Consider the following 11,317-nt stretch of genomic DNA (forward strand, 5'->3'; position numbering starts at 1 on the left):
AGACCTTTAGCCAGGCACACGTCAGTGAGCACTCACACACACCAGGCGCGCGGCTCACTGACGTGCGCCAAGCTAAAGATCTGCGCTGATTGGCCTGATTTACTCAATAATTACTCCTTTATTATAAATAATAGAAAAAAATGGTTCAGGACTTCTCGACTCAGTTTTACTCCTTCTACCTGCCTACGAGAGATTGTACGGCAATTCTGGGACACCCTGTATATATATCTGATACATCTATACAGTTAAACATTGTTACAATTTTCACCCACAACTACGTATGTTTGCATAATAATTTTCGGAAATTTGCATTTGTAAGAAAAAACATTTTTTATTTTAATATTACAATACGTTATTGTATTACAGTTTGTTGTAATAAAATTGATGATAGTGTCTGGAATAAAATTAAAATGCAACTTTGTGCACGCTACGTATTGTGATAAATTCTTTTTTTAATTTCTGCACATGATTTTTAATTATTTTATTAATGCTTTAATAATAAGAATACATAAATCATATATATATCACTATAACGATTTACGATGTAAAATGTATAATCATAGAAAAAACGAAATAAAAAGTCTGAAAAAATTTACATTACATGTCAAATAACAATTTATATGCTACAAAAATTCGCTATGTCAAAGTGTCCGACGGAGCTTTCGTTTTAGTCTTTTCTTATCTTTCTCGCGAGTCTGACCGACTTCCACAGCCACATTCGAGAATCCTTCTTCCAATAGGGAGCAATGTCCGCAGGCGAATATCTCGTACCCTTTACAAAAAAAGATTTATAAATAATATTTGAAACAAATTGGAACAAACTTTGGCAACCGTTTGTACTTGGAAATTTAGAATTTCCGGTCCTTGGACCACCAATTGGAAAGTGGTTTTTTCCCGTGTTTTGAAAACCGGCGCGGTATCATCTTGCTCGGAATCGTCGAAGTAATCCGTTTGTGCGTCACTGGTTCTGAATCCCGTGTAATTCTTGTTCGTCTCGAGAAGCTCTAGATTTTCCAGAGCAGAAGTGAAACTCGTGATATCCTTGCAAGTTCCATTATCAGCCTGAATAGATGAACATGCGTGAGATACATATTATACTATATAATCAGATTTACTTTAATCACTCTAAAGATTTCAACTGTTATAACGTATTTTTATATATAAAACTTTTTTTTAGTTCACCTGAACCGCTTGGGAGCAAATGTTACGATCTAGAGCGTCGGCGACGGGAGCATCCCTTGTTCCGGCCGGGAAGTAATCATTCTCGTCCCACTTTAAGTTTTCGACTGTCCGAGAAAAGAGAAATCATACGTTTGTATGGTTAGACGATTCTCAAGAAGAAGCGGCTCTCTGTCTTGATATACCGCTCGACTGATCCGACTCCTCGTTCCGCCAATCCATCGAAGAATCGAAAAATGCGACGTCGAAGAACTAACGAGGACGCTTCTTTAACATTTGTCAACCTACCTCTCCATCCCTCTTCACCCGTCGCCTCTCGTCGTCAAAGAAAAATATGCAACGATCGTGTTTTGTTCTAAAAATTAGAGAAAAGGAGATTTAAAAGAGAATTAGACCAGAAAGATTTCACATTTAATTATTTGTTACATTTCATTTTTTTTTTAATTAAAATAAAGAATACAAAATGCGTATGAAGCGCAATTTTCCGTCGTTTAAATCGTCTTACATTTCGTCAAGGATATTTAACGCGCGATAAAGAGGAAAAACGAGGCGAGAGAGGTCCATTATGTGTTCTAGGATGTGTAATGAACCACCATGCGCTATATCTATTCACGGCGAGGTAACACGTTGGAAAGGCACCAACGGAAGCCTCGGAAACAGGTGCGTGTGGCCACGCGCACGGGTGAGATCAGCGTCGGCCCGCATCGGTGGGCCCCGACGAAGCCGCTGCTGCTACGGTCACGGCTGGCCGGTTACAGTTCCGGGGCCCACTTCCGGACCTGGCTTCTCGCACCGGTATGGTTTCTTTTTCAAGCCCCGGGGAGCATCAGTTGTTCGCGTGTACAGTTAGCCGCCGTACCATCTCATACGCGATAAATCGCCGTTGTCGCCGCGATATCTCTTGTTCCTTCGTGCGTGTCCCCCGCGAAACAATAAGACGTCGGTTTAAATGGATCCCCGGTTGTGAACCCGCGAGAGCGAAACAATGAATTTTCTCAGGCAGGTGAGTGATCATCTATGTTCGTTCGAACACTGACACGATCGAGAGAAATTTCAGAAACTTTCTTGGAAATGTACTTGAATTTTTTTAAATTGTTGAGTTTTCAAATTCTTGCGTCTTGCACACTTTTGAGACAGTTAATTTTAATTTTGATTCTTGAACAAAATGTTTTTGCAATTTGTGTGCAAAGAGAATTTGTGTGTTTTGTATATGTATGTATATAATTAGTAATTTCTTCTTCTTTATTTTCTTATTTCTGCTCTGTTTGATGCCGGCATAGTCAATTAAGTAAGAGAAGTGGATTTTTTCGAGATTGAAAAAAATGTGAAACTTTATCAAAAAGTTTTTCAACAAAACAGACACGCGCATAAAACGAGAGAAAACACCTACTAAAATTTTTTAAAAATCTTATTTATTAGCATAAAAAATATGATCCGTAAAAAAACATTAAGTATTGAGATATATTTTTTTTTTATTAAATATGATTTTAGAAAAAGAGATTTCTATATCAGATTTAATAAAATTTGTCTACGAGATTTGTCTGCTCTCTCGTTCGCGAATTTTTCACCTTTTGTCGCAATTCCCGCGCGCAAAAGTGGGCGTGCAAGCGGCAGTTGCGACTTCCTGTCCTGTCGCACGATGACGATGATCGTCGCGGATGATGCTTAAACTGCGCGTATGCGTGAATACGTGTTACACACATATATACAAATTGCTTAATATGTGTGTGCGGTTACGTACATATGAATGAAACGCAACGTGCTTGCACGCACACGTCAAGAGAGAGAGACCAAAACTAGCACAATGCGACGGTGGTTGGCCGCGGCATAATAACAATGGGCATCATCTTACCGGGATCCGATGTGATCGCAGGTCAATCAACTTGAGCACAATATATACTTGTTTGTTTAAACTTTCGACTCTACAATATAATATAATTATAAAAATTCTCAATAAACAATTAATTATTAAATATGTATTTGTTCACAGAAGAATTTATAATTATATAAAAATTCTCATTTGTATATTTCATGAGACTTTCTATTTTGCGCAAGTTGATTTCAGTTGATTTTCTCTCTGTGTATTGTATAATCTCCTACGTTTTGTAAACTATCTTAAATTATATGTTTTTCAATGTCCTTGTGTTAAAAATTCGATAAAAAATAATTTTGGAAACAAAGAAGTTTCGTCGGATAATAGGTCAAATTTCAATGCGCATTAAGTATGCGGTAAGTATATTTTCTTGTCGGACGCCTGCATATGCATGAGTGGCACGCACTTGAGCGCATCTGCGAGACAGAGGTCCTCTCGGCGAGCTCTGCTATCCCAGTTTTCAGTTACCTCGCGAAGCGAGGACGAGCGTCGTTGCAAAACTCGTCTCGTTCATCTGCGAACAACAACACGCCCGTATGCGCGAACACAATTTTCAACAATGTTATCGCACCGAAATTAACTCGCCGCGTTTATTCTGGTGTGTTTGCCCATCGGCCTTGAGATCGGCGCTTCCGGTAGATTTACGTGGAATTTCTCAACAAATTTATTTACGAACTATTTTGTGGAATAAATTTTTTTTGCGCGAGAAAACGGTAAAGTGGAATTAGAAAAGTTCCGTTGAGAGAGACCGTTGGAAAACTTAATTCTAGTATAGTTGTGAATAAGAAAGGAAACATGACGAGTGTGCTGCAACATTCTCATGGTTTCAATACTATCTCGCAGGACGACAGGAGTTACCGCAGCGATGATTCCGGCGGTGAAGTCTTCAGAAATATCTCGAAGAACAGCAGCATCTTTCGAGTTTGGAAGATCGAGGTGAATTCTTTTTAATTGTTACAAAATAATATATTTAAAAAAATTATTCTCTATTTGTTTTCTTATCTTGTATTTCATTGTTGGCGCATTATTTTATTCAATATGTTACACTTGGATTTGTCAAATAGGGTTTGCGCGCAACGGCCGTAACTGGTAGCAACATGGGTCTCTTCCTCTCCGAATCGGCGTACATTGTCTACGCCGTGTCCGCGAAAGACGGCGCTCTTCCTTATCCAGGCATGCCGGTATTTTTATTTTTCTTACACAAATTGCAACATCGCGAAAGAGAACTGATCAACAGTGCGTTAAAAATTCGCGCTTTTGTGTTGACAGATCAAGGAAATGAAAGACACCACGGTGGTGCGCGCAATTCACTTCTGGATCGGTGCTAACTGCGATTTGACGGTTTCCGGTGCCGCTGCGCTTCGCGCGGCCGAGCTCGACTCGCAAGTGTCGGCAATGATTCTGATGAGAGAGGTGCAGGGTCGTGAGAGTCCACGATTTCTTGCCTATTTCCGGCATAGTTTGATCGTAGAGAATCTGCACTTCGAGCCGCCTTCGTGTACTCTTCATCGGGTCTCGGGGATCGCCGTTCCCATTCTGACGGAGCTCGAGAGAGTTCATTGGGAACATTTCAGTTGTCGGGACGTCATTCTGGTGGACATTCGAACGAAGTACGTAGATAGGAAGCTCATTTTACACTCGGTATAATCATGTTGTTACATTAGCGCGACACGGTAATTTCGCTTTTCACCGGATGACGAGGGATTCTCGAGCCGGTGAAAGTTTCCGCGTGCGAAAAATACACAAGCGCGCCTTCCGAGGTTTGAATATAATGATACACCTGATCTTTTTTCAACACTAAAATGCGGCTTGATCTTTGCTTCGCTTTGCTAATAGCCATTTTCAATAAAAAGAAAATTACAAAAATATATCTACGGTCATACGAGTCGATTGCAAGATGTGCGGAAAAATACGTATATATATATATATACATATATATGTTTGTCGCGTGTAAATTTTACACGCGGGTTTTTTTAATTGAATTTTAATTCTTAAATTCATATTGGATGCTGGATTTGCATAACATATATATGAGAGATCCCGTCTACCCTCCTAAGTAATTTTTAAAATATTGCGAAAAAATACTCCTCAGCCAGGAGTCGAATCTGGAATCTCCGGCTTTCCGGGCCGTCGCCTTCCCTGTTAGGCTACCGAGGCACTTGGAGCTTGTCTCGCAATACTCTATACATCTATCGGAGAATGAACCGAGTCCTAAACGCTTATTTAGACCAGCGTAAATTTTAACAATTAAATCTTATTGAAGTCTTCTTAAAATTTACGCTGGTCTAAATAAGCGTTTAGGACTATCGGTAGATGTATAGAGTGAAAGCGACGGTCTGGAAAGCCGGAAATTCCAGGTTCGACTTCTGGCTGAGGAGTATTTTTAGTAACTTCTCGAGCTTCAATAAGATTTTATTGTTAAAAAAAATTAAAAAATTTTTTGTTGACTTTCAGGGGTGTCGTATTTTTGTGGCTGGGATCCTTATCCGACCCATTGCACAAACGACACGCCGTAACTCTCCTTGAGTCTCGAAAAGAGAACAACAACGGACGCGTGGTAGTGGTCGAGGACGGCTACGAGTTGACATTGCCCGGAGATGACAGGGAGCTGTTTAGCAGCGTGCTGGATCCTTTGGCAAGAGTGGTTGCGCCCGATCGCCAGCATCGGATCAATCCACCGAGTCCGATCAAGCTCTATAAGTGTAGCGAGCAGTCAGGAAAATACAAGGTTGCCGAACTGAAAGCCGGACCTATTCTTCGAAGGGATCTGACGTCGGATTCCGTGTATCTGGTGGATCGAGGCGAGGCAGGAGTTTGGGCCTGGGTAGGTCGCGACGTTAACGCTAGGGAAAGATTGGAGGCGGTCAGAAATGCGCGAGGTTTCGTCAAAAAGAAGAATTACAGCGACGGTGTCCCAGTGGCTAGGGCAACGGAAGGTAGAAATTTATTTTATCCTGAAACATAAGAAGAGTGCGGTTTGCTTTAAAAAAAAAATTCGCAGGGAGATTAATATAATTAACAAAACTAAAATAAACTAAAATAAAGGTTACGAGCCTGAGGAGATAAAGGCGCTGTTGCGCGGTTGGGAGCCCTCAAAAACGAGGCCGCTGACATTGCCGACGAGCTTTGAACCCGATTACATGAACGAGAGACCCAGGATGGCGGCTGAGTGTCAATTGGTGGACGATGGTTCCGGAGAGAAGACTTTGTGGAGAGTCGAACACAAGGAGGGCATGATTCAGATCGAGGACGACAGAGGAATTTATTACGCGGAAGCCTGTTACGTGATGCTGTACAAGTACGGACAAGGACGGAGAAGTCGAAATATTGTGCGTCAGAAATATATATTACTTACTTTATATATATATATATTGTGTGTGTGTATTATTTACTATATATTATACATAGTAAAAAATAAAATGTTAAATTTCAATTTGAGTGAACCTGTTAGGACATGTAAAAAATGTTAAAATATCTTATTCGTCATGTATTACTTGTTAACAAACTAGTAATGTTAAATAATTAACACTTTACATTTATATTTTGACTTATATTAAGTAACATAAAAATAAAATAAAAAATAATAACAAAAATAATTTATTGTTTAAATATTATTAAAAAATAATTAAAAACTACATGGAAAGATAGTCACAATAACTCGTTAAAAAATAGTCAATAACTCGTAACGTATTTTATTTCAAAAGTGTTTTTTTTACATTTCTTACGAATTATTGTAACTATTCTTCCACACATGTAGTTTTTAATTAATTATTATTTTACTTTTACATTACACTCAAAATAACAATTATAAATGTAAAATATCAATTACTTAACATTACTAGTGTGTCAGTAAAAAAGTTAAGTTAGTTAAAGTAACACATGACGAATGAATTACTTCTCTGAAAGTTTCTGCAAACTATACAAACATATAAATTTCTGAAAGTGGCTTTATTGTTGTCTCAAAATATTCTCCGTTACACTTTTGCATTCGATTAAACCAATCGTCAAAGCATTTTGTCCATCTTTTTGGAGATATTTCAATTTCAGAAATTAATTTTATGTTTGTATACCATTTTGCAGAAACTTTCAGACCCCAATAGGCGAATTGTGAAAATATTGCACAAAAATGGCATCATGAATGACGACGATTTTGCAATGATTGCATTAAGATGATTCGCCATGACGCAACAGTTTTGTCAAAATAAAATTTTGTAAATAATATTTGTCAAAAATTGAAAAAGAGTCGCATTTCCATAAGTATATACACGAATTACATTGATTTCTTCATATGCAATTATATTTCTACTTATTTTAAATATCACATAGCTGAAATTTTCTTCTCAATTCTTGGACAATTTCTTTTTGAAATTAATTTTGCAAATATACTGCTAAGACGATTCGCCATATCGTTATTCTTTTGCCGAAATAGTATTTGGAAATTAATTTTATGCAAACAGTTACAAATATTGTATAAAAGATCAATGTTTTTACACATCTATTTCCTAAAATATATCTATATAATTGCAAATTACAATTTTAATGCAAAATTTTGTCACATAATTTTAGAAATGTTTTCCTATCAAGGGAGCAACCTATATGCGCGCGCGTGTGTACGGTTGTACATAAGAGAAAGTTAATTATTTTTCCTTCAGGTTTATTGCTGGGAAGGCGTTCACTCTGTCAAAGTTGATCGAGATGCAGCGTTGACAGCAACTTGCCGTTTGTCTGAAGAAACAAACGCGCAGATAGTGAAAGCATCCCAGGGCAGAGAACCGCCCCATCTGCTACAAATCTACGACGGAAAGCTGAAAATACTTGCAGGAAGTCATCGTGACTCACGTAAAATATCTTTTTATCCGTCGTTAATTCTTACTGTAACAAGAATAAAAAATAAAAAACATTGATACGAAATATGTGAAAAGTATTAAGAAATATTGCAAATGTATATACAATTGAGAAAATGTTATACGCAGCACCGAAGAGATATTTGGTCAGAGTGTTCGGCTCGACGCCGTATACTTCAAAAGCCGTGGAACGGCCGTTGCGAGCAAGCAGCCTGGACTCAAGCGCGGTATTCATTCTCTTTTCTGCCACGCCGGTAGTCTGGTGCGGCGGCAAAAGTACTGGCGACGCTCGACAAGCTTCGCGACGTCTCGCGCCACGAAACGCGCCTCTCATTGCCGAGGGCAAAGAAGACGATCATTTCTGGATCGAACTTGGAGGTAAAGTTTACTTTTTCGTTCATTTTTTACACATACACACGCACACACAAATACACATTTATATAAATTTTTCTAATTTAAATTTCTAAAATATTATTTATAATTTTTCAGGGAAAGGCACTTACAGCACAGAAACTGAGGAAGTGAGCGAAGAGCTGGATAAACATCTGTTTCAGTGTCGTACCGAAAACGGCCTGTTCGTAGGCAAGCAAGTCCTTGGTTTCCGACAAAATTCTCTAATACCGGAAGCTATCTGGCTATTGGATACTGGCAGCATGATCTGGGTGTGGATAGGCAAGTTCTCCACTCCAAAAACGTTGCAAGAGTGCATCGAGGACGCTACCGTGTATCTCTATACGCATCCCGCAGGTCGAAATCGCAACACGGCAATTTCAGTGATCAAGCAAGGTAAATTTTAATGCGAAGTGTCGAAGATATATTTGAAAATTGTGAATATCATTAAGTTTTTTTCTTCATACGCTATTGAGGTTTTGAGCCGGCCACTTTTATCGGCCTGTTCGACAACTGGAACCACAATTTGCTCAGAGACTACAAATCGTTTGAGACCTTCTGCGTCTTGTTGGAAGACAAGGATCAATCGACAAGGACGCAGACAACCTCGAAGACCGCCAGAGACTTTGACAATTACATCAAGTACCCGCCGTCAATGCTGAAGAGCGAGCCGGAGAATCTACCGGCCGGTGTAGACGTCAAACGTAAAGAACTGCACCTGACTTATGACAACTTCATTGCAATCTTCAAAATGGAACCCGAAGAATTCGAGAAATTGCCAACGTGGAGGAAGCAACGTCTGAAGCAAACTGCTGGGCTTTTTTAACATTTCAATTTCTCTCATGTCTACTCGATTGAAGATAACTGTCCTAAGTCTCGTATTTTTATTTTTTGTTTTGAATTATATTGAATTTTTTTCAAGAAAACAAGTTTACAAATTATTTTACTATTTTTGAATATAACTTTATCACTGGGACAGTTACCTTTGCCTATGTACAGGGTATATTATATTTCAGCTTCGATTCCAATCTTCTATTACAATTGCACAAGTAACCTTTTATATTTCAAATTATTAATATTTTTATTTAAATAATTTTAGAATATTTCGTGAAAACTAATATTCAATAGTCGTAGACTTAACCTCGCAAAATGCGATATTTTATCCCAATGTTGTCTGGAGAACATTCAATGTAACTTAAAGTTGTAGCTTAATTGACGATATTTTTTATGTAGATGTGTCCATCGCTTCGGTTTCAACTTTTTGTACTGTCTCCTCCTCTATGATGATCGGCTGTACGGTTTTGGAAAGTACCGCGGTGGTGCCAGGCTTGTAACGATAATTGAACTGCCGCTGGCCTTTTACACTGGCTTTATCATACGGTCGTAGATATTCGACGCCAGTCTTGCGAATGATACAGAGATCCACGTTGGATCCCGATGCCAGATCGTTGAACACACCCGCACGAATCGCATCCGCTACTAACTCCTTCGCTTCCTCTTCCTGAAAATGAGACAATCATTTTTATTGTGAGAATAAAATATTCAACACATATAGAGAAGAATTTAAACTAATATATGAGATTAATTTAACGTGTTTGCTGCCCATCACATGCCAGCGTGATGAAGCTCTGTTGCAAGTAGTAAGTCACTCATCAGCCAGTTGTACTTCGAATGTGAAACTGTGCAGTTGTGTGGGTTCATCACACAAAGATATTGTTTTGTACAATATTATTCAGTGATGTTGAACCGTAATAAATTTTTGTGAAATTGGCTTTCAGGAGTGATGTATCTTTTCAGATCGGCAGCGAATGTATTGATATAAGAGATTCATACGAAAGATTTACACAAACATAAATTAGTGCACTAACAAAAATTGAATACAAGTATAATAAAAAATATATATATAATAAAACTACTATAACGAAAAAATTTATGTTTTGTCGATAGAAAATTCCATACGTGCATTTAAAATACAATTCTATTTCAAAACATACCGACATGTCAGGCCGCCATCTGCTCTCAAAAACTGCCATAGCAGCCAATGAGCCAGATCCCATAGTGGTATACTTCATCTTCTCAGTAGATCCATGTGGATAAATACAGTAGAGTTGTGGTCCATCAAGATCGTAACCACCCAAAACAAGAGCAGCACCAATGTGACCCTGATAACGGAACAGCATTCGTTTTAGCATTGTGTTTGCAGTACAAACTGGCACAATGCGACCAGTGCTCAAACGATGCAGCTCCAACTGACTGGCTATTAGTTCAGTAGTCATCTCGGTATCAGCTGCTGTTCCAGCTCCACAACAGCTAAGAACAGTTTATATGTGGTTAACATATTATTTAAAACAGTACAATAGGAATTATAACAGAAAGAAGAACGCTGTATGGTACTGACTACATATTGGGAGCAAGATAGTGAATTTTTAAGCTATATTTGTCGGCAACAATAGTGTCTTCAGTTGCACGAGTATCACCACCAAGAATAACACCATCCTTGTAGATTACACCCGCAATAGTGGTGCCTGTTTTGACCATTTTTGGAGCAGCAAAACCTTTCTTGATCAAAGCATTGTTTCTGTAGATATATACACAAAATAAAATAGTAATAAACAAGTTTATTAAGTAAAAATTCTAATAAAATATGAAGTTAAAAAACTGAGTTGCGCATAGTTTTGATTTGTTGACTGACACAGCAGAATTAGCGTGATTATAAGGTTAAGGAGATCTTGTCACAAAAAACAAAAAATATATGAAATTTTTACCTTTGACAAAGATCAAAAGAAAAGCCTGGTGGCGAAATTCCTGGTACGAGAAGTGAAGTCATTGTTTATCTTTTGCCACAAATATTGAGAATTAAAATTGTATTATCAGAGAGAAGACTGAGAACCATATATGTAATACTCCTATATGGCTAGTTGAGCAAGTTTTCCATAAGCGGGACTTGTGCCAACACTGAAGGATAGAAGATAGATGCTTATTGGCTCTTCAAGAAAGAGTAGGAGGAGTGTTCAATAATTGGTAATGCGCA

The 11,317-nt window shown here is 38.2% G+C and overlaps 3 protein-coding genes across 4 annotated transcripts; 1 reads left to right on the forward strand and 2 right to left on the reverse strand.

The window, feature by feature from the left end:
• Positions 1-590: 590 nt before the first annotated feature.
• On the reverse strand, positions 591-1,484 carry LOC109858658. The gene is made up of 4 exons (XM_020436143.1): positions 1,365-1,484; positions 1,183-1,286; positions 841-1,062; positions 591-772 (listed from the first exon to the last, which is right to left on the reverse strand). The coding sequence occupies exons 1-4, from the start codon at positions 1,399-1,401 to the stop codon at positions 668-670; spliced, it is 468 nt and encodes a 155-aa protein (XP_020291732.1). The 5' UTR covers positions 1,402-1,484; the 3' UTR covers positions 591-667.
• Positions 1,485-1,987: 503 nt separating this feature from the next.
• On the forward strand, positions 1,988-9,220 carry LOC109858654 (villin-1). 2 transcript variants are annotated; one of them, XM_020436138.1, is made up of 10 exons: positions 1,988-2,182; positions 3,896-3,988; positions 4,117-4,233; positions 4,322-4,662; positions 5,507-5,988; positions 6,098-6,381; positions 7,705-7,891; positions 8,026-8,274; positions 8,386-8,682; positions 8,763-9,220. In XM_020436138.1, exons 1-10 carry the CDS (start codon positions 2,165-2,167, stop codon positions 9,110-9,112), a joined length of 2,418 nt encoding a protein of 805 aa, XP_020291727.1. In that variant the 5' UTR covers positions 1,988-2,164; the 3' UTR covers positions 9,113-9,220. The 2 variants fall into 2 exon arrangements, with proteins under 2 accessions (XP_020291727.1, XP_020291726.1); XM_020436137.1 differs by lacking the exon at positions 1,988-2,182 and having other exon boundaries at positions 3,478-3,988.
• Positions 9,221-9,403: 183 nt separating this feature from the next.
• LOC109858656 (proteasome subunit beta type-7) lies at positions 9,404-11,241 on the reverse strand. The gene is made up of 4 exons (XM_020436142.1): positions 11,052-11,241; positions 10,685-10,864; positions 10,281-10,596; positions 9,404-9,787 (listed from the first exon to the last, which is right to left on the reverse strand). The coding sequence occupies exons 1-4, from the start codon at positions 11,111-11,113 to the stop codon at positions 9,512-9,514; spliced, it is 834 nt and encodes a 277-aa protein (XP_020291731.1). The 5' UTR covers positions 11,114-11,241; the 3' UTR covers positions 9,404-9,511.
• Between the last annotated feature and the right edge of the window lie 76 nt (positions 11,242-11,317).

This window comes from Pseudomyrmex gracilis, unplaced genomic scaffold (genome assembly GCF_002006095.1).
Source record: "Pseudomyrmex gracilis isolate BER0280 unplaced genomic scaffold, ASM200609v1 scaffold_217, whole genome shotgun sequence".
In the NCBI taxonomy this organism is placed as follows: domain Eukaryota; kingdom Metazoa; phylum Arthropoda; class Insecta; order Hymenoptera; family Formicidae; genus Pseudomyrmex; species Pseudomyrmex gracilis.